We start from the raw sequence: 23,595 nt of genomic DNA on the forward strand, positions 1-23,595 counted from the left end.
AGTAAAAAGGCCCAACCCAAAAGGGTTGACCTCACCTTTCACCAGATCAGCCACTACGAAGTCGGTGTTCGTCACGACTTGCTTTAAGGAAGTCGGGAACGAGGGTTAACTAGCAGATAAGCACTCATTTGAATGAGTAACTGCCCCTAGAATCTCTCTAACCACTTCCACAAGCCATATCTTAACTTTCCTAAAATAAAGGGGCGGTTAACTCCCTAAAAAAGTGGCACTACTCCAACGGTGGTTATTGGCTCACTACTATAAATACCCTGACACCCCTCAGGTATCTCTAAGTCCCAATACTCTCTAGACCTGCTAATACCCTTGCTGACTTAGGCATCGGAGTGTCCTTGCAGGTACCACCCCCCACTCATTCATACTCGCAAGTCGGACGGAGGCCCCCGAGGCGCAGACCCTTTCAAAGGCTTCCTCCCTCAGACGATTGGGCCAACCAACGCCATCCAACCCATTAATCTCCGGTTATCCATCGTAACATTGGTGCCGTTGCCGGGGAACCGAGAGATCAACCAGTGATGGCGGACAGATCCCCTGAGGAGGGTCATGTGGAAACAGATTCTGAACAAGAGAATCTGGATACCGGAAATAATGACGCGGACCTAAAGCTCAATCAAGAAACCAACGATCAACACAAAGAAGGAACCTCCGGAGTCAAAACCCCGAAGGTGAATTCCTCAGAAGGCCGTGAGTCAGAGAAAGACGGACAGTCCCACGCAACTGAGCTTATGGGATTAGTCCATGTCCACCAAAGTCGTTTGGAACAACTAGAACAGGAACGGAAGCGACAAAGGGAGATAAAAAAGTACCTAAGAGAGGAGATGGATCGACGAAAAGAGTTAGAGGAAAAACTCTTAAAGTTAGAATCCTCCCTCAAAGGTCGGAACTCCCGGGACGGTAGAGAAGAGTCGCCCCTAGGGGGGAAGATCCTTTTAGGGAGGACATAATGAGGGCAAAAGTTCTGAGAAACTTTAGAAGCCCCGATATGGACCTCTACGACGGAACCACTGATCAAAAGCATCATTTGAGCAATTTTAAAAGTCGGATGTATCTGGCTGATGCTTCTGATGCTACGCGATGCAAAGCCTTTCCGACAACCTTGTCGAAAGCGGCGATGAAGTGGTTCGACAGCCTCCCCCCGAGGTCGGTTACCAGTTTTGAAGACCTCTCCAGGAAGTTCTTGATGAGGTTCTCTATCCAGAAAGACAAAGTAAAACATGCACCAAGCCTCCTGGGAATAAAACAGGAGGTCGGAGAATCCTTACGAGCCTATACGGAAAGGTTCAACAAAGCATGTTTAGAGATTCAAGACCTGCCCACCGAGGCAGTCATAATGGGGTTAGTCAATGGGCTCAGAGAAGGTCCCTTCTCACAGTCCATATCCAAAAGACACCCCATCTCTCTAAGTGATGTACAGGAAAGAGCTGAAAAATACATCAACATGGAGAAAAATGCTAAGTTAAGAGACCTGAGTTGGCGACCTGGGCACCCTCTCTCAACAAAAGAGAGAGAGAGGGAAACCAAGAAGAAGGAAGAACTCGGTCTCGATAGACCAAGAAAATATCACTCTTATACTCCTCTGAAAGTTTCTATAGTGGATGTATACAGAGAGATTTGTAACACCGAAAGGCTGCCACCCCCCAGACCCATTAAAAATAAAAAAGGGGGGAGCCGCAGCGACTACTGTGAGTACCATAAAATATATGGTCACTCCACAAACGACTGCTACGACCTTAAAAATGTGATAGAAAAGCTGGCTAGGGAAGGTCGGCTTGACAGATATCTCATAGAAAGGTCGGATAGTCATGGGAAGAGAAAGCGAGATGATACGGATAGAAGAGACCCACCACCACAGACCCCGGAGAGACATATCCATATGATCTCAGGAGGGTTCGCGGGAGGGGGACTCACCAAATCCTCTCGCAAAAGGCATCTCAAGAGAGTCTACCAGGTCGGAGGAGAGTCATCCGACCTCCCCACCATTTCATTCACAAAAGAAGATGAGCAAGGAATAATCCCTGGACACGATGATCCAGTGGTAATAACTATGATCCTAGCAAATGCTCATCTCCACAGAACCCTAGTGGACCAAGGAAGCTCAGCGGACATTCTCTTCAAGCCCGCTTTCGACAAACTAGGGTTGGATGAAAAAGAGTTAAGAGCCTACCCCGACACCTTGTACGGATTAGGTGATACGCCCATAAAGCCACTGGGATTTTTGCCCCTCCACACCACTTTTGGAAAAGGGGAAAAATCAAAAACTCTGAGCATAGACTTCATAGTCATCGATGTAGGGTCAGCATACAATACTTTAATTGACAGAGCTACCCTTAATCGACTCGGAGCGGTGGTATCCACTCCTCATCTTTGTATGAAATTTCCGACCTCATCGGGGATAGCAACGGTAAGGGGAGATAAGAAATTGGCAAGGAAATGCTACAATGAAAGCCTAAACCTGAGAGGAAAAGGCAGAGAGGTTCACACAGTAGAGCTCGGAGGCGCAAGGGCTAGAGAGGAGCTGCGTCCACAACCGGGAGGAAAAACCGAGGAGGTACAGGTCGGCGAAGAGGAGGGAAAAAAATACTCACATAGGGGCCAACCTAGGAGAAACCCTAAAACAAGGGTTGACTAAGCTCCTAAGAGATAACTCCGATCTCTTCGCTTGGAAGGCCTCCGACATGCCTGGGATAGACCCCGAGCTCATGTCCCATAAGCTCTCGGTTTACCCGGGGTCCCGACCTGTACAACAAAGAAGACGCTAGCTCGGACCAGAACAAGCCCTAATAGTAGAAGAGCAAGTACAAGCGCTCCTAGAAGCCGGGTTCATCAGAGAAGTCAAATACCCAACATGGCTAGCCAATGTAGTGCTAGTCAAAAAACAAAATGGTAAATGGAGAATGTGTGTCGACTATACCGACTTAAATAAGGCCTGTCCCAAGGACCCTTATCCACTGCCAAGTATTGACACCATGGTAGACTCCAGCTCGGGGTATCAATACTTGTCATTCATGGACGCCTACTCGGGGCATAACCAAATCCTGATGTACGAGCCAGATCAGGAGAAAACATCATTCATCACGTCCAGAGCTAATTTTTGCTACGTGGTCATGCCGTTTGGATTGAAGAATGCAGGGGCCACATACCAGAGGCTGATGAATAAGATGTTTGCCTCTTACCTTGGGAGCCTAATGGAAGTATACGTCGACGACATGCTGATAAAGACCAAGAAAGAAGTCAACCTCCTGGCAGACCTCTCACAAGTCTTCGACACCATAAGGTTACACGGAATGAGACTAAATCCCTCAAAGTGTGCCTTCGCGGTAGAGGCAGGAAAATTCCTAGGGTTTATGCTAACACAAAGAGGGATTGAAGCTAATCCCGACAAGTGTAGAGCTATCCTGGAGATGAAAAGCCCGACTTGTTTAAGAGAGGTCCAGCAGCTGAATGGCCGACTTGCAGCCCTCTCCAGATTCTTGGCAGGATCAGCACTAAAATCCCTTCCACTGTTCTCCTTATTGAGAAAGGGATGTCAATTCGAATGGACTCCGGAATGCGAGGAGGCGTTCCAGGAGTTCAAAATATTCTTGAGCCAACCTCCTATTCTGACCCGACCTACAGCTGGGGAAGACCTTGTCCTATACTTATCTGTAGCAGACAAGGCCGTCTCGTCGGCCCTGATAAGAGAAGACGAGGTCGGACAGCACCCAATATACTTCATCAGCAAAGTTCTACAAGGCCCTGAGCTAAGATACCACAAACTAGAGAAGTTCGCCTACTCCTTAGTGGTAGCCTCACGAAGGCTACGACCTTACTTTCAAGCTCACACGAACCAACCCATGAAGCAAATCCTCCAAAGGACGGATGTTGCAGGGAGAATGGTCCAATGGGCAATAGAGCTCTCCGAGTTCGACTTGAAGTATGAAACTCGGACGGCGATTAAAGCACAGTGCCTCACCGACTTCATTGCAGAATACGCAGGAGACCAAGAGGAAAAACCAACTACATTGGAACTCTATGTAGATGGATCCTCAAACAAAACAGGAAGCGGTGCAGGCATAATATTGGTGGATGAAAGAGGAACCCAGATAAAAGTGTCCCTCAAATTTGAATTCCCAGCTTCAAATAATCAGGCAGAGTATGAAGCCTTGATTGCTGGATTGAAGCTGGCGGAAGAAGTCGGTGCTACAAAAGTGATGATATACAGCGACTCGCAAGTAGTGACTTCCCAGATAAGTGGAGAGTATCAGGCAAAGGACCCAAATATGAAAAGGTACTTGGAAAAAACTCTGGAACACCTTGGGCGCTTTGCAGAAACCGAGGTCAAACACATAACTCGAGATCTAAATAGCAGAGCAGACGCTCTATCCAAGTTGGCAAGTACCAAGCCAGGAGGGAATAACAGAAGCCTGATCCAGGAAACTCTCCAGAAACCCTCCGTAGTAAAAGAAAAAGACAAACAAGAGGTCCTTGAGGTAGTCGGATTAAACCTCGGTTGGATGAACCCCTTGGTCGAATACATGAAATTCGACATCCTCCCCAAGGAGGAGAAAGAGGCTAAGAAAATCCAGAGGGAAGCACAACATTACACTTTGGTGAGAAATATCCTCTACAGAAGGGGGATATCAACACCATTATTAAAATGTGTACCAACCTCAAGGACCACCGAAGTGTTGGAAGAAGTCCACAGTGGGATCTGCGGAAATCATCTCGGAGCAAGGTCACTAGCCAGGAAGGTAATCCGAGCTGGATTCTACTGGCCGACCTTGCAGAAAGATGCCACAGAATTTGTGAAAAAGTGCCAACCATGCCAGATGCATGCAAATTTCCATGTGGCTCCCCCAGAGGAGCTCATCAGTATCACTTCTCCATGGCCTTTTGCAAAGTGGGGAATGGATTTGCTAGGTCCTTTCCCCCAGGCGCCAGGACAAGTCAGGTACCTGATCGTGGGAATAGATTGTTTCACAAAGTGGATAGAAGCAGAACCATTGGCCACCATCACCGCACAAAGAAGTCGGAGGTTCCTCTACAAGAATATCATCACAAGGTATGGGATACCCCATTCCATTACTACGGATAATGGAACCCAATTCACCAACTCTACCTTTAGAAGCCTAGTAGCCAGTATGAAGATCAAACACCAGTTCACCTCGGTGGAACACCCGCAAGCCAATAGGCAAGCCGAGGCAGCCAACAAAGTCATACTGGCAGGGCTGAAGAAAAGATTACAAGATGCAAAAGGAGCCTGGGCCGAAGAGCTCCCACAAGTGCTATGGGCTTACAGGACAACCCCCCAATCCGCCACTGGAGAAACACCCTTCCGACTAGTTTATGGCGTAGAAGCCATGATCCCAATAGAAGTCAATGAACAAAGCCCAAGAATAATTCTCCACGACGAGATCGGAAATATACAGGGGCACAAAGAAGAGCTCGACTTGCTCCTCGAAGTCCGAGAAGAAGCCCAAATAAGAGAAGCAGCGTTGAAGCAAAGGATGGCCACAAGATACAACAAAAAAGTCATTCGAAGGGCATTCACTCTAAGTGACTTGGTCTTGATCAGAAACGACATTGGAGTCAACAAATCAGGGGAAGGAAAACTCGCTGCAAATTGGAAGGGACCATACAAAATCAATGAGGTCTTAGGAAAAGGCTATTATAAAGTGACCGACCTGGACGACACCGAGTTACCAAGGTCGTGGCATGCTTGTAATATGAAAAGGTACTATATCTAAAAGCGAACTCTACTCCCTGATGTACTCTTTTCCCAACTTCATGATTTTTTTCCAAAACCAAAGGGTTTTTTCTGGAGAAGGGTTTTTAACGAGGCATCATAGTAGAGGCTAAGGGAAATAGGCTGTCAAAAACCCTTAGTAGTAATAAAGTACCTCCCCAATTAATAAAGATCTTTTTATCTTACAAATGTCTCTTAAATTCCTTTGTTGTTTTCTCTTTCTACGGAACGCGCCGACTTAAGCTCGACAAAGCGTAAAAATCCCATGAACCGACCTAGATGGTCGTCAAGATAAAACGACGAGGTACAAATCGGTGTAAAGAGGTTATAAAAGGCGATCGTAAGAAACTCGAAAACGTTCCGACTCACAAGTCGAAATGAAAATACAGAGTAGAAACAGAAAACGAATCGCAAAAATAACCTAAGTCATAAACACTCAATAAAACAAAATTGAGTACTAGGAATAACGAAAGAGATAGAAAAAAACCCAAGAAAAATTAAAAGGCTGTTCTGAAGATCCCTGAAACTAAAAGGTTCAAAAAAACAGACAAGCCAAAGAAAATGTTTTTCAGAAAAGGTCAAGAGGAATTCGAAAAAATCGCAAATCAGAAAAGCATGCACGCATAAGGTAACTTAAACCCTTATCCAAAAAAAGGGGTACTTATTTTTTAACTTAAACCTCTATTGAAAAAGGGTATTATAAAGTGTTTTGTTTACGGCCTTAAAAGGCCAAAAAATTGTTCAAATACTACCAAAAATAAATAAAGAGTTTAAAAAAGAGGGGACCCACAGGCCGGGCCCCAAATAGCCAACAAATTACTTTTTTGCAAGAGAAGTCGACAGATCACCACCACCAGAGGCAAGAGAAGCGCCGCCAGGACCAGGAAGAGAGGCATCCATAGGAGAGGAAGTCGGAGGAACAGTAGAAGAGCTTGGAGCGTCCTTAGGACGAAGAGGGGACTCTATAATTCTCTGCCCCCGAGTCTTCAATTATGACTCAGAAATAATCTCGGGAACAGGGGGGATCCACAATGGCACCATTAATGACGACTTTGTCGGGATCTAAAGGAGAAAGGTCCAAGTCGGGAGCAATAACTCCGACCTGTTCCTTAAAAACCCTCCAAGCCTCCTCGGCGCCATCAGCAATAGAGTCCTCCAACTCGGTATAGGCCCTCTGAGAATTCAGCAGCTCATTCTTCACAGACACAAGATCGTTAAATAAACTTTGGTAGCTGTCTTGTGCTGTCTTCCTCAAGCCCACCTCCATGTTGCATTGGGCTTGCAATTTCCTCTCCTTCTCCCGGAGGCTATCCCTCTCCTCCTTCAGCTTGGCGACTTCTTTCTTCAACTCCCTCTCCTGCTCTTGATATAAAAGAAGTCTTCCTTCCATCTCCTCGACCCGCGAGGTCATCCCTAAAGAGCTGAGAGGAGCCTTCTCAAAAATATCTAAGAGTTTGCCACAAACCCCTGCCGCCTTGAGGCTCTCCTCAACCAGAATGGTAAGGTGGCGCCGAACAGAAACATCATCCATGCTTATACGAGCATGGGGATAGACGTTCTTTCGGACGAATGCAAGAGCATCCGCCTTAACCTCACCAGAAGAGCCAGACTCTAAAGCCTTGCGCTTCTTCTTCTCTGGCTCAGGAGAAGATCGGGCGGAGGGGGGCGGCTGAGAGAAAGCTGAAGAAGAAATCACAATGGGCTGAGAGGGAGTCCCAACGTTCCGAGGAGGAGGAGGAGGAGGGATAACCGCCCTGGCGCCACCAGTCCTGGCGCGAGACCTCGCTTTAGCCTCCTGAACTCTCTGGTAAGACTCCTGAGCGTTTGTCTTCGCCATCTCTGAAAAGACAATAACCAATAGATTAGACAAGTCGGAAAGGTCAGTCAGACAAGTTGGAAATCTAACAAACAAATAAAAGCTACCTAGCTGTGCCTGGACAAAGGTCGGAGACCCCTGGAGAAACTTTTTTGTGTCCAAGTATGGGGCCCTCCCCCACATTTCTCGGAGGAACCCCACAATGGCTGCTTCCACCTCATCCAGGTCGTCCAGACCATATTTCTCACAGGGGAGGCCTCCAACCAGTATAAAAGAAATCGGGGAGAAGAATTATCATCCAGAAAAAAGGGGTGGTGACCCTCTACAGCTTGAACTTTGAAAAAATAATTTTTAAAGTCATGAAAGGATTCGTCAAAAAGGGTAAAAACTCTCCGACCCTATATGGCTCGGAAAGATACCCACTGTTGCTTATTGTTCAACCCACTGAAGGGTTTGGTCATGTGAAAGAGATAGAAAAAAATATTCAAAGAGGTCGGGAACTCCAAAGCTTGGCTAATAAATTGATAAATTTTCAAAAACCCCAAGAGTTGGGGTGAAGCTGGGTAGGGGCAACTCGACAGTGATGCAGAACAGACATCTCAAAGTTCGAAAAAGGAAGAAAAACACCCAAACGGGTGATCATACATTCATACATAAAGAAAAAATGAGGGGCCGCCTCATCGGCCCTCCCGAAGCAGACCCGGTCTTCTGGACCCGGGACTACCAATTCATACTTCGGCTCATCTTCCTCAGTAGTACAAATTCTGTGATGAGTGCGAAGATGGGTAATAAACTCAGTATCGACCGAGGGTTCCTCCCCTAGGACCGTAACATCAACCCACTGAGAAAGAACGTCTACGGAAGCCATTTCTTTTTCCTAAAAAGATGACAAAAACCTACAAGGAAAAAAGAAAAGGAAAATCAAAAACACGGTCTCTAAAGGGAGGGAACACGGAACCAAAGTCTACAAACCAACCTATCTACGAAATAAAGACATGTAAATAGAAAGGCATGATACAGAAAGAACTAACCTTTATCTGAAAATGGGGGTTGGAGGAAGCAAAAGCCTTCGAAAACACGAGGGTGCAGCACGAACAAATAAGGAAGAAGTTTAAAAATCGCAAAAACGAAACAACGAAAGAGATGGAAAGCATTTATAAGCATGCTAGGAGCACTATGGTAAAAACGGGGCAGTCATTAATGAAAATGCACCGTTACCAAAACCATCAATCCCTACGCACATCCCTAACGGACACGACGAAGCAAAAGCCTTCGAAAGCACAAGAATGCAGTACGAACGAATGCAAGGGAAATTTGAAAGATCGCAGAAACGAAATAATGAAAGAGAGGGAAAGTATTTATAAGAACGTTAGGGGCATAATGGTAAAATAGGGGCAGTCATTAATGAAGATGCACCGTTACCAAGGCTATTGAATCCCTACGCACACCCCTAACGGACACGACGCTTGATTAGACGTAACTGTCAGAACCAAAAGGTCACGAAAAGTCACGTCGATTTCAGAACATCACGTCGGTCCTCCAACAAACCGGTTACAACCCCGAGTAGTATACTCGAACCCAAATCTTAAAGAGAAATTGGGCTCGAGTAGGGGCACTGTTCATACCCTGGCCCAACGATTAAGGCCCAGGGTCCAAGTAAAAAGGCCCAACCCAAAAGGGTTGACCTCACCTTTCACCAGATCAGCCACTACGAAGTCGGTGCTCGTCACGACTTGCTTTAAGGAAGTCGGGAACGAGGGTTAACTAGCAGATAAGCACTCATTTGAATGAGTAACTGCCCCTAGAATCTCTCTAACCATTTCCACAAGTCATATCTTAACTTCCCTAAGATAAAGGGGCGGTTAACTCCCTAAAAAAGTGGCACTACTCCAACGGTGGTTATTGGCTCACTACTATAAATACCCTGACACCCCTCAGGTATCTCTAAGTCCCAATACTCTCTAGACCTGCTAATACCCTTGCTGACTTAGGCATCAGAGTGTCCTTACAGGTACCACCCCCCACTCATTCATACTCGCAAGTCGGACGGAGGCCCTCGAGGCGAAGACCCTTTCAAAGGCTTCCTCCCTCAGACGATTGGGCCAACCAACGCCATCCAGCCCATTAATCTCTGGTTATCCATCGTAACACCTTTCTTGTGGATTTGTGATTGAGTAATCTGTAATCGTGTAGTCAACATATTATTTTAAATTTTATCGATTTTGTTAGAAAATTATTTTTTTTAAAAACAACAATCAAATAATAAAATAGTGAAGAAATAAATATTAAAACAGAAAAAATATTAACTGTTATTGATTGTAAAACCTTTTTTTCATAATATTTTTTCTTATTCTATTTGCATGGAACGCTATACTGCCTGTGCATTTTTTTTTAAGTGTATTTTGCTAAATAATATAGCAACTTCAAACACTTTTTTGTTTCTTTGTTTTTATGGTTTAGTTACGGACAAAATATGTTTAGCTAACTATCTCATGCAATCATTATTTCGCATTTGGCACGTTGTTCAATTTATCAAATTAAAACGGTAAAATTACTTCAAAAGAATGCGTTGAGATTGGACAAGGGAATCACTTGTTTTCTTTTTAACGTTCTTTGCTTTTTTTTTTGGATGGGTACCTTCTTTTAATTTCTTTTGGTCCTGGAATCGTTTGTCTTTCTGGGATCCAAGTTTTGGGTCGACAGTAAGCTTATGCTGATTTCACAGAGTCGATGTATAAAAAACCTTAGCTTTGGGCCTGGCCCAATTGAACATGGACTGCCATACTGCATCAAAACACACACACACAAATGAAATAGGATATGGACACTTTACCAAGAAAACAAAAAGGATATGGACAAAACGAATCTCTTACAAATTGTTTAAATATGAAATGTACTAGAAAGATGAGGATAGCTGCAAAGAGACCAAGAAAGGGTGGCAGCCGAGGCCTGGATCTAGTGGCAGAATCTACTGCCTCACGAGGAGCTGCACAAGGGTTCGAACCCTGACAAAGCTCAGGAGGTTATAGAACCCATAATATTATAGTTTTGCAACAAGCTTTTCATGCTCTAAACCTAAACCAAGTCAGAGGATCACATGATTTGGCCAACAAGCAGACTAGAGTAGAATTTTCTTGAAGTGGTTATGAAGGCGAGGGATTTGATGTGAAATGGACCAAATTGACTATGGAAGAAGAAGTATACCAACTCATACAGTCTCATGTCAAATGGTTAATCTAGAGATGTCTGGAATTACATACGGTCATCAAGTGCCTATATAGACAAGAGTAAATATAGAAAAAAATTTGGGAATCCCAACTTGGGACAATCCAGGGACGTACTTGGGTCAACCAGCAAGATGAAGGCAGAAAGAAAATCCTAATTAAAGCAGTTATCCAAGCCATTCCTTCTTATGCAATGAGTATTTGAAAAACTAAGTGTTAAAATTACCAAATTATGATGGAGAGTATTTGAAAAGGAAAAAGAGATCTATTGAAAAAGTTGGGAGAAAATGTGCATAAGCAAGAAAGAAGGGAACTAGGCTTTAAAGATTTTGAACACTAGAATATAGCACAACTGGCTAAGCAAGCATGGAGAGTCATGCAAGATCAAGAAGCACTATGGTCTATGGGTAATTCTGAAGGCTTTCTACTTTTTCGATAATATTTTTGGGAAGTACCAAGTCACACAAAAGGAAGTTGGGTGTGGAAAAGCCTTATTCAGATCTTAATTTCATCAAAAGAAATGAAAATGGTGCTTGAGCAAAGAAAACAAAGTGGATATATGGCAAGATAATTGGATCTATGAGATGAACAACTCATTAGGAAGAAACAATCCAAGACCCCAAGAAGTTGGAGAAATTATTACAAGACAAGGAAAGTGGCATAAAACTATTATTCAAGAGAAATTTCTCCCACTAGTGGCTGACCTGCTTTTTCAAACCCCAATAAGTAAATTTGTAGGTGAAGATGTGTTAGTTAATTTGGCCTTTTTTTTTTTTTCAAAAGATAGAGATTACTCAGTCAAATCAGATTGTCATGTAGTAAAAGGAGAGAAAAGTGCAAGAAAAGGAATGCACCAAACAACAAGTAATAATTATAGGTAGTTATGGAAAGGAAATTGGGGGATGAAGGCTCCACAAAAAAAAATAAAATATTCATGTGAAAAGTTGTCTACAACATAATCCCAATAAGGATAAACCTTGTAAAGAAAAGAATAATCATTAATCCTATTTGTCCTGTTTGTATGCTGTAAGAAGAAGCAGTGGGGCATGCGCTATTTCTTTGTGAATGGACCAGAGTTTCCTGGTTTGGATCACAAATCCAGTGCATAAATACAGCTGAGTCAGTCAGGTCATTAGAGAATTGGTCACAGAAAATTCTACAGAGAATTAAAAAACAACCAGAGGAAGAAAGTGAGAACTACTGGAGCAGAGTAGGACAACTACTATGGACAATTTGGAAGTCCGAAAAACAAGACAACATTACAGCACAAACAACCAGATCTTAGTACAAGAATTCTCAATGCTAAGATTCAAGAAAGGAGTACAACAAGATTGTCAATTCAAATGTCATATGTAAACAAGCCAGGACCAGGAATAAATTACCTATAACGTGGCGAGTTCCTCTAGAGGATTGGATTAAGGTCAATGTGGAATTGTGGATACACATTCTCGGACATAATCAAATCAAGAGCAACAACAGTAGTCTTCAAAGATTCATAGGGTCGATTGTTAGCAGGACTAACAGAAAAAGTTAAAGCAAGTTTAAGCTTAACGACAGAAGCTTTAACAACAAAAAGGCTCTAATTTTAGTAAAGAACCTGGACGTGGGAAGAATCATCATCTAGTCAGATTGTCTATCTTTGATCGAAGCGCTAAAGAGTAGAGAAAACCTGTGGAAAATCCAACCAATTCTCCAACACAGAAGAAAAATTAGAAAAAGTCTCCCGAATTGTGGATTCACATGGATGTCCAAAACCTAACTTAAAAAAATGAGACATATCAAAAATCATAAAAAAAATCCAAAACCTAAAAGAAAGACATATATAAAAATGTACAAAATATATAAAAAAAGACATCTCTAAAATTTAAGAGAAAGAAACATCTAAAACAAATAATAAGAATTATCTAAAATTTATAATAAGAAGAAAAAAAATACTGTTGTAAAAAAATATCCAAAACCTAATAAAAAAAACATCTGAAATGTAACAAAAAAAAATTTTTTAAATTTAACAAAAATGAGATATTCAAAATCATTAAAAATATTCGAAACTAAGTAAGAAAACATCTAAAATTATTAAAACATTCAAAACATATCGGTTACAAAAAAAAACATTCAAAATATAAGAAAAAAACATCTAAATCTAAAAAAAGAACCATCTAAAACTAGTAAAAAAATATCCAAAATAAAAAAGAAAAAGATGATGATGATTTTCTCACCAAAATTCTACCACCAATCCTTTTCTTATTAATGTTTTTAAATTAGGATTGTTAGCCATTCTAGCTTGAGGAGGGTGTTACCTAAATTATTTTTGTACCAATAGTAAATATAGACTTATTTGTTATATTTTTTTGTGGAAGTACATAAGGAGTACATAGTATATAAAATATATTAACTGAACAGATTTAAAAAAAAAATTCATTCTTTTAATATTGAGAATAACTTATTTTTTTTTCCTTTCTTAATCCTTTGTGGTTCATGAAAATATCAATATCACAGCTTGAACAACTTAAAATATAAAATCTTTTTTATCCAAAAAAATAATTCATTCTCCAATAATTAATATTCTTTTCAATTCTAAATTGGCACATCTTTTCTATGATGTGGTTGTCTAATTCTATCCCACCCAATATTTTCCACCCCTCCCTCTCATTTTTTAAGGCATCAATTACGAACAAAATTGCATTTGCAAAATGAATCTCTATACACTCGAGACGATTTCATGAATAATTGATTATTAACAAACAATTAAAAGATTGTGAATCATATCATATCCGCTGAAAATTAGTTTCAATGACCAAATCTAAACAAAAAAAATCTTCTAATTAAGATCCCACTACCAACGAAGCTTCCAGGATAACTCTTCTCCGAACACTTATCCAGCCCTCGAATTCTGACCAATCTGGCAATCCCTGCTCCGTCACTAGCCGCGGTAGCCAATCCCCCGGCGACAAAACAGTGGTGACAGCAGAATCAGTCACCGTGGAAGTGAAATCCCAATCAGGAAAGTCAAAGTTACTTTTGGGCGAGATTTCGTTATGGATCAAAGCATCATGGTTGTCTTCATCGGCGAGAAACGGGTGGTTGACGAGCATCTCCGCCGTCCACCTCTCCCTGGGATCCTTAACGAAACACTTTCTCAAAAAGTCTTTCCCCTGTTCGGACAAGTCCTCCGGAATCACCGGAATTTCTTCACCAACTCCAATCCGAATTAGCAGCGACCACATGTTGGACCCACTCTTAACATTCCACGCTGGCTTTCCGGTGAGCATCTCCACGGCAGCGCATCCAAGGGCCCATATATCCGCGGGAGACTCGTACTCGTTATCATTCACCGACTCAGGGGACATGTAGAGAGGCGTTCCCCTGCACTCCCACTTCTTGTCTCCACGCTGCACTGCACCTTTCTCCTTCGCGAGCCCGAAATCCGAGATCTTCACCTCGCCATCTTCGAACACAAGCATGTTATGAAGCTTAATATCGCAGTGAATGAACCCATTCTCGTGAATGTGTTTCAACCCTTCCATGACGGACCTCACGTACCTTCTTACTTGTTTCTCATCGAACATCCCACCTTGATTCTTCTTCATCTGATCAGCGAGTGTACCGTTCGAAGCGTATTCGAGGAAGATGTTGTAAAACGACTCACCGTTTTCGACGGTGGTGTCGTGGCCCAAGCACTTAACGATTCGAGGACAAGAAGAACCGAGGCGGTTAAGGACGTGTTCCTCATTAACGAGGAGGGAGGAGGTGAAACGATCGGAGGACTTAACGGCAACCGGAATGTGGAACGGAAGGGAAGGGTTTTTGGGTGTGGCTAAACTGACGGTGGCGAAGCTTCCACTGCCGAGGGTTGGTCCTCGAATCCAGTCCATGATTGTGAAGAATAAGAATGTATATGTGTTTACAGTTAAGGAATTGAATGAGGTTAACTGTGTTGGTGTGTGTTTATAGCGTTTGGAGAAGGAGGGAAGGCTTCTCAACAATTGCGTCGTTCTGCACATTAAGAAAATGTTGGTTGTCACTGATTGATTCAACGAATGAAATCAACAATGAATGAAGAACAATTCGGCGCGTGTGACTCAGGATATTGCATTGCATTTATCTAATACTTTTATTTTTATTATTAGAAATTTACCAAACATAATAAAAAATAAAAAAAATTATTTTTTTCATTGAAAAAAATATCGTTTTTTTATCGATTTAATGGCGCCCAAACAAGCACTAAATAGTAGACATGTATGTCTTTCCATCAATTAGGGCTGGCAATGAGTAGAGTATGATAGGTTTGGGCTCTACCATAACCCTACTTGCACTCTAAAGTTTTAAATCCTATAGACAACCATATTCGAACGGATTGGTTCGGGTTGGGTATTCGTGAATAGAATATAGATTGCCAGTCCTACCGTTAATAGATAGTGCAAAACAAAATTGAATTATCCATGTATTTCATTATCTACAATGGTGTGTGTTTTGTTATTGTACATGAGTATAAAAATAATATAGTTTTGGACAGTAAAACATTCATTATCTATTGAGTTTTTACATAACCCTTATTAACTGTTCTATTTATTAACAAATTCTACTAAAACAGATAAAGTTTTGTTCTAAAAATTATTATCTCCATAACAATTTTTTATAAATAGATATATCATAATAGTTGACAGTATATATAAGGACTACTTTTTAAATTTTTTTAGAGATTAATTTAATTAATCTAAAATTAAAATCTTTAAAATCTAATGGTCACCTTATTCCAAAATTTATAACTCTCTTTTTCTTACACAACTCCGTCCCAAATTTTAATATTTCTCTGTTTCAAGTTCTACATCTTTTTTCATCTTCACCCATTAATCTTTCTATTTTATTCCCTAACTTCTATAACTACTTCCTCTGAAACTTATTTAAAAATATTTTAATAAATCAAAATTAAAATTATATACATAGGAGATATTGACTACTCGTGCGCATTTGTTATCCGATTCTTGATTAGATTATATTGAATTCTCTTAGGTTTCGTATAGATTTTTTATTAGACGATTCCCTGCAGTGTGACTAGCACTACCTCCTTCCTCTTTCTTGACTTTTCATCTAAAATCTGGTTCTTATACTTTATAGTTTTATTGTTGACCCAATTTAATAGAAAAAGTACCCAATGAAATTCAAATAAAAGAGACTGCCAGCATAGACGTAGCCGTAGGACTTTATATAAGAAAAGTTGCAAAGTAAAGAATTATTAAGAATGCATGAAAGAAGAGAATTTGTTACCTGATGAGAGAGGTCAAAGAGATTGTTATATAGAATGGAGAGTTAGTGAAGAGGAGTATAATGAATTTTGCATATTGTAATTGTATGTTGAGAGTAAATTTTTTCACTCAAACAAGGAAATTAGTTACTCATACACTTAAATTTTTTTTACATAATTCTATAGTCATTATCTCATACAATATCATCTCTATTTGATAATTGATTTTGTTATTTAATTTTGTTACTGGCCTTGCTATTTTGAGATAGGTGATCCAACATCTCACTAGTTTATTAAACAAATATCGGAAATTTTAATATCACTTTGTGTATGTAGTAGTTTATTGGCCAACGACAAATTCTTAAATAGAATTTCAATCTACGAAGAATAATTCTTGACTTACCAAATTAGAAAAAACTAAAAAACAAAAACAATATATTTTTTATAAATTCGAATTTACTAGTTTAGATGTCTATTCCAATATAGGTATGCAAAAACTTTTAATCTTATATATTGATATAATAACAGATCTTTAGATATTTGACACTTAAATCACATATAGTTTAGTTACTAAATCCCTTTTAAAACGGAAAGATATGACAATTTTATTGTTAAGCTAGCTCTTTTAATTTGGGACACTGTTGAAAGGTGTTAGCGAATTGATTGTAATATAAAAGGATAGTCAAAAGAGTTTTGAGACCCAAAATGTACTACTCCTCAAGCAAAACTTTTAGGATTGGAATTATTGACCATGATGGTAAAATTCTCCCCGAATTAATCCAACTTTCACTAAGCGGGCTCTAATTAAGTAGCAAAATATATCTTTTTTTCCCGATAAACTAGCAAAATGTATCTATTTTTATTTGGGACAGAAACACACAACAAAAAATTTAGATTATGCATTTTTTATTATATCCTTTTATGATAGATTATATATTTTGACGTCAAACTTGCTTTTGTGACGTATTTTGATATCAATTTATATTTTTTTATCAAATATTTTTTAAAAATATTATATAATCAATAATACAAAAAATTAAAATTTAATGATTATTTATTTTAAAAATTATAAATAATTTTAATATTCTATTTCATATATTTTTAGTAATTATTATTATGATTTTTCTTTATATTTTCGTGAGTTAATTATCAATAATCAATAATACTAATTCTATAACGAATTACATTTTAACGCTAAATATGCTAAAAATAGACATATTTTGGGTATACACTAATTATTCAAGAAAACATAGTTCTAACAGAATCTATGAAAAAATTAAAATAAGATACAGGAAGACAAAGAAACAAATATATATGACAACTACATAATATCTAGGGCAATTTACGTAAATAAAATATTTGGATTTTAATTTTATGCAAATACAACTTTTAAAATACGAAAACGTAAATGCATTTTTTCATATTTTTATAGAAATTACTACTGGTAGCAGCGGTTTATAGAAGAACATAATCTGCTATAAGTAGTCGCATATTACGTGATTAGGGTACAACACAGAAATCACTATAGGCAGCAGCAGTTTCTGTTGATAGAGAATGTGCATAAACCGCTAGTGGCAGTAGTGGTTTACGTTGAGGGTGATTGTCTATGTAACTGATTTTATATTTCAATCCCGCTACATTACCAATAGCATTTTTGCTAACTTCTTCCAACTCTGATTTATAACGGTATTTAATGGAAGTGTCTTTGTGGATGTGTTTAATAAAAATAATTATTTTTATAGCTGTGTATAATGGAAATGTCTTTATAGATGTATTTTCTGGATGTGTCTCTTTATACATGTTTTTAAAATAAATAATTAATTATTGTTGGTAATAAGTTGGCAGATAGTATATTGGTACCCTATACTTTTCCTTAAGCAAGCAAGCATATAATGGAACGTTAAGCCCACTCAGAATCTTGTAGATGATGGTTATAAGCAGTTTTCTATGATCATTCACTCTTCATCAAGAAACAATCCGAAATTTTTACTGTCATTCTAGTATATGTTGATGACTTAGTTTTGACTGGAAATGACATTTGGCGAAATCAATACCATCAGGCAAAATTTAGATGACAAATTCAAAATGAGGGATGATAGGGGGTCAGCAATTTTGGTGTTTTATAACCATCAATTGGCCATCAATAGTATTTTTAATGGTATGAGATTACATCTAATGGTAGGAGATCACTCACTTTTGTTTTAATGGTTAAGTGCTGGTCAGAAAACACAAAAGTTGCTGCCCCTAGACTTTTCCATTCAAAATAAAGGATTTTGGTGATCTCAAGTACTTCTTAGAAACTCTCTTGTTAGCTGTAAGAGTAAGAAGCAAACCACAAACAACTCCTCTGCAAAAGCTGAATATAATCTCTTACTGTTATCACTTGTGAAGTTAGTTGGTTATTTTTTTTAATGAATTTCATTAGTTTGTTGCTTCAAAAGTCTATCACTCTGTGACAACCAGCCATTCACATTCTCAATAATCCTATTTCTCATGAAAGAACCACGTAAAAAGCCATTTGTCTGGTCATCTGATATCAGTTCATTCCAAAGACAAATTTGGTGATTTTCTCACCAAAACTCGCCATCGCATCCTTTTCTTACTAATGTTTCTAAGCTAGGATTGTTACCCATTCCAGCTTGCTGGAGGGTATTACCTAAATTATTTTTGTATCAATAGTAGATGTAGGCTTATTTGTTATTTTTTTTATGGGAGTACATAATAAGTACATGGTATATAAAGTGTAATAACTGAACAGATTTAAAAAAAAAATTAATTCTCTTTAACAATGAAAATAATTTATTTTTCTTTCTCTCTTAATCCCTTCTAATTCATCAATCTATCAATATCACAGTTTGAACAACTTAAAACATGAAATTTTCTTCATCCACAAAAATTAAAAATAATTCACTCTCCAATAATTAATACTCTTTTCAATTCTAAATTGGCACATCTTTTCTATGATGCGGTTGTCTAATTCTATCCCACCCAATATTTTTTACCCCTCCCTCTCATTTTTGTTAATAATCAATTTTTATTCTCTTTAACGACGAGAATAATTTATTTTTCTTTCTCTTTTGATCCATTTTAGTTCATCAAACTATCAATATCATAATTTGAACAACTTAAAACATAAAATTTTCTTCATCCACAAAATTAAAAATAATTCACTCTCCAATAATTAATATTCTTTCCAATTCTAAATTGGCACATCTTTTTTATAATGTGGTTGTCCAATTCTATCCCACCCAATATTTTTCACTCATCCCTCTCATTTTTGAAGGCATCAATTACGAACAAAATTGCATTTGCAAAATGAATCTCTCTACACTCGAGACGGTTACATGAATAATTGATTATTAACAAACAATTAAATGATTGTGAATCATATCATATTCGCTGAAAATGAGTTTCAATGACCAAATCTAAACAAAAAAAATCTTCTAACTAAGATCCCACTGCTAACGAAGCTTCCAGGATAACTCTTCTCCGAACACTTATCCAGCCCTCCGATTCTGACCAATCCGGCGATCCCTGCTCCGTCACTAGCCGTGGTAGCCAATCCCCCGGCGACGAAACAGTGGTGACAGCAGAATCAGTCACCGTCGAAGTGGAATCCCAATCAGGAAAGTCAAAGTTACTTCTGGGCGAGATTTCGTTATGAATCAAAGCATCATGGCTGTCTTCGGCGAGAAACGGGTGGTTGAGGAGCATCTCTGCCGTCCACCTCTCCCTGGGATCCTTAACGAAACACTTTCTCAAAAAGTCCTTCCCCTGTTCGGACAAGTCCTCCGGAATCACCGGAATTTCTTCACCGACTCCAATCCGAATTAGCAGCGACCACATGTTGGACCCACTCTTAACATTCCACGCTGGCTTTCCGGTGAGCATCTCCACGGCGGCGCATCCAACGGCCCATATATCCGCCGGAGACTCGTACTCGTTATCATTCACCGACTCAGGGGACATGTAGAGAGGCGTTCCCCTGCACTCCCACTTCTTGTCTCCACGCTGCACTGTCGCACCTTTCTCCTTCGCGAGCCCGAAATCCGAGATCTTCACCTCGCCATCTTCGAACACAAGCATGTTCTGAAGCTTAATATCGCAGTGAATGAACCCATTCTCGTGAATGTGCTTCAACCCTTCCATGACGGACCTCGCGTACCTTCTTACTTGTTTCTCATCGAACCTCCCACCTTGATTCTTCTTCATCTGATCAGCGAGCGTACCGTTGGAAGCATATTCGAGGAAGATGTTGTAAAACGACTCACCGTTTTCGACCGTAGTGTCGTGACCCAAGCACTTAACGATTCGAGGACAAGAAGAACCGAGGCGGTTAAGGACGTGTTCCTCGTTAACAAGGAGGAAGGAGGTGAAACGATCGGAGGACTTAACGGCAACCGGAATGTGGAACGGAAGGGAAGGGTTCTTGGGTGTGGCTAAACTGACGGTGGCGAAGCTTCCACTGCCGAGGGTTGGTCCTCGAATCCAGTCCATGATTCTGAAGAACAAGAATGTGTATGTGTTTGCGGTTAAGGAATTGAATGAAGTTAACTATGTTGGTGTGTGTGTTTATAGCGTTTAGAGAAGAAGAGAAGGCTTCTCAACAATTGCGTCGTTCTGCACATTAAGAAAGTGTTGGTTGTCACTGATTGATTCAACGAATGAAATCAACAATAAATGAAGAACAATTTGGCGCGTGTGACACAGGATATTGCATTGCATTTATATAAGGTAATGACGCGTGACTTGATATTTATTTTTTAATATTTTTTTATATAAATATAAAAGTAATTTTTTTTATTTATTATGTGAAAAATATCTTTTTTTTTAAGAAAAAAATATCTTTTAAAAAAAGATGTAAATTGTAACTTCTCAAAAAGATTTATTTTTTATTTTTTTAGTACTTTTACTTTTATTATTAGAAATTTACCAAACATACTAAAAAAAAATTTTTTTCTTTGAAAAAATATCTTGGCGCCCAAACAAGCACTAAATAGTGCACATGTATGTCTTTCCGTCAATTAGGACTGGCAGTGGGTAGAGTAGGGTAGGGTTTGAACTCTACCCGTTACTTTACCCGCACCCTAAAGTTTTAAACCCTATCCTACCTGACCGTACCCAAAAAATAAAAAATAAAAAAATTTCAAGCAAATATAAAATTCAACCATTCCAAATTTTATACATATTAGTAAAATAGAAAATAAAAAGCTAAGTTCAAATTAAAAATATAAAATCTTAAAAAAATCTAATATAAAATTACAAATAATGTAATCATCAACTAGTTTAGTGGCTATTTCAAGTTTTTATGAAAAAAATTGTGGATTTAGCACTCACATTCTTTACTACATACATAATTTTTACATATATATTATATAATATATTAAGAATATGAATAGGATAGGATAAAGTATACCCTAAACCCGTACCCTACCCTACCCACAGGCGAACTCACACCGCATCTTACCCTAAACAACACGATCGTGAGGATCAAATCAATACTTTTTTTAATTTTTTTTAAGAGACTAATTTAATTAATCTAAAATTAAAATCTTTAAAGACTTAATTGTCACTTAATTTTAAAATATTTTAATAAATCAAAATTAAAATTATATACATAGGAGATATTGACTACTCGTGCGCATTTGTTATACGATTCTTGAATTCTCTTAGGTTTCGTATAGATTTTTTATTAGACGATTCCCAGCAGTGTGACTAGTACTACCTCCTTCCTCTTTCTTGACTTTTCATCTAAACTCTGGTTCTTATACTTTTTAGTTTTATTGTTGACCCAATTTAATAGAAAAAGTACCCAATGAAATTCAAATAGGTACACTATTGCAATAGTAATATTCAGTTTAAATTAAATTAGATTGGTAGTTATTTTATAATATAAATTAAGATAATAAAAATCTAAATCAATAAATATTAGAAGAAGAGATTGTTGAAATTTTTTCAATTCAAAGATTATCTATGTTAAATCATTAAGAAAGAAAATATTAGATGCGGAAGCGTACCTGAATTCATAAACATGAATCATGATTGGAAGAGTTTGAATTTTGTGGTTCTTTCAATCTTTCTCAACTAAAACTTTCTGTATCTCTAGGAGGTTGAATTGTGACTCTTCTAACGGGAAAGAGCGACAAAGGCGGCTTTGATATATTGGGAACCGAAACTCTGAAGGCACTATTTATATTTGAGCATAGCATCCATTATATCTTAAAGTCCAAATAAAATAGTATCTAAAGTCCAAAAGATAATATATCTAAAATCTAAAAGATAATTATCTAAAAAACAAAAGATAATATATAATTTTATTCTTATTTAATTTACTATTATATAAGTCATTTAATTTAAAATAATATAATTTGTGATTATAATTAATATATATATTACTTACAAATAAATTAAAAAATTAAAATAATTTTCTAACCGAGATCGGCCCAAACGACCTAAAGAAGTTCAACATAGAAGATTAAGAAGATTGCCAGCATAGACGTAGCCGTAGAACTTTATATAAGAAAAGTTGCAAAGTAAAGAATTATTAAGAATGCTTGAAAGAAGAGAATTTGTTAAGTGATGAGAATGGAGAGTCAGTGAAGAGGAATATAATGAATTTTGCATATTGTAATTGTTGAGAGTAAATTTTTTCACTCAAACAAGGAAATTAGTTACTCACACACTTACTTTTTTTTTACATAATTCTATAGTCATTATCTCATATAATATCATCTCTATTTGATAATTGATTTTGTTATTTAATTTTATTACTGCATTATTACTGGCCTTGCTATTTTGAGATAGGTGATCCAACATCTCACTAGTTTATTAAATAAATATAGGATATTTTAATATCACTTTATATATGTAGTAATTTATTAACCAATGACAAACTCTTAAATAGAATTTTAATCTATGATAAATTAATTCTTGACCTACCAGATTAAAAAATACCAAAAAACAAAAAAATATATATTCTTTGTAAATTCGAATTTACTATTTTAGATGTCTATTCCAATATAGGTATGCAAAACCTTTTAAATTATATATTGATATAATAACAGATCTTTAGATATTTGAGACTTAAATCACATATAGTTTAGTTACTAAATCCCTTTTAAAAACGAAAAGATATGACAATTTTATTGTTGAGCTCTTTTAATTTGGGACACTGTTGAAAGGTGTTAGCGAAGATATATGTTGATTGTAATATAAAAGGATAGTCAAAAGAGTTTTGAGACCCAAAATGTACTACTCCTCAAGCAAAATTTTTAGGATTGGAATTGTTGACCATGATAGTAAAATTCTTCCCGAATTAATCCAACTTTCACTAAGCGGGCTCTAATTAAGTAGCAAAATATATCTTCTTTTTTTTTTTCGATAAACTAGCAAAATGTATCTATTTTTTATAAATAACGGGACATAAACACACAACAAAAAATTTAGATTATGCATTTATTATTATATTCTTTTATGATAGATTATATATTTTGACGTCAAACTTGTTTATGTGACATATTTTAGTATCAATTTATATTTTTTTCTCAATCATTTTTTAAAAATATTATAT

General features: G+C 38.0%; 2 protein-coding genes and 1 long non-coding RNA gene across 3 annotated transcripts; all 3 read right to left on the reverse strand.

Annotated features, from left to right (window-relative positions):
• On the reverse strand, nucleotides 11,616–12,554 carry LOC110271732. The gene is made up of 3 exons (XR_002362340.1): nucleotides 12,381–12,554; nucleotides 12,166–12,266; nucleotides 11,616–11,863 (listed from the first exon to the last, which is right to left on the reverse strand). It is a non-coding gene; the product is annotated as an uncharacterized LOC110271732 (long non-coding RNA).
• LOC107641670 (mitogen-activated protein kinase kinase kinase A-like) lies at nucleotides 13,502–14,860 on the reverse strand. Its single transcript, XM_016345145.2, has one exon. The coding sequence runs from the start codon at nucleotides 14,782–14,784 to the stop codon at nucleotides 13,606–13,608; it is 1,179 nt and encodes a 392-aa protein (XP_016200631.1). The 5' UTR covers nucleotides 14,785–14,860; the 3' UTR covers nucleotides 13,502–13,605.
• LOC107641671 (mitogen-activated protein kinase kinase kinase 3-like) lies at nucleotides 19,221–20,726 on the reverse strand. Its single transcript, XM_016345146.2, has one exon. It carries the CDS (start codon nucleotides 20,520–20,522, stop codon nucleotides 19,473–19,475), a length of 1,050 nt encoding a protein of 349 aa, XP_016200632.1. The 5' UTR covers nucleotides 20,523–20,726; the 3' UTR covers nucleotides 19,221–19,472.

This window comes from Arachis ipaensis, chromosome B05 (genome assembly GCF_000816755.2).
Source record: "Arachis ipaensis cultivar K30076 chromosome B05, Araip1.1, whole genome shotgun sequence".
In the NCBI taxonomy this organism is placed as follows: Eukaryota; Viridiplantae; Streptophyta; class Magnoliopsida; order Fabales; family Fabaceae; genus Arachis; species Arachis ipaensis.

What these genes read in the sequence shown, in the direction of transcription:
- LOC107641670 (XM_016345145.2), bottom strand. Translation starts at nt 14,784, where the DNA reads ATGTGCAGAACGACGCAATTGTTGAGAAGCCTTCCCTCCTTCTCCAAA.
- LOC107641671 (XM_016345146.2), bottom strand. Translation starts at nt 20,522, where the DNA reads ATGGACTGGATTCGAGGACCAACCCTCGGCAGTGGAAGCTTCGCCACC.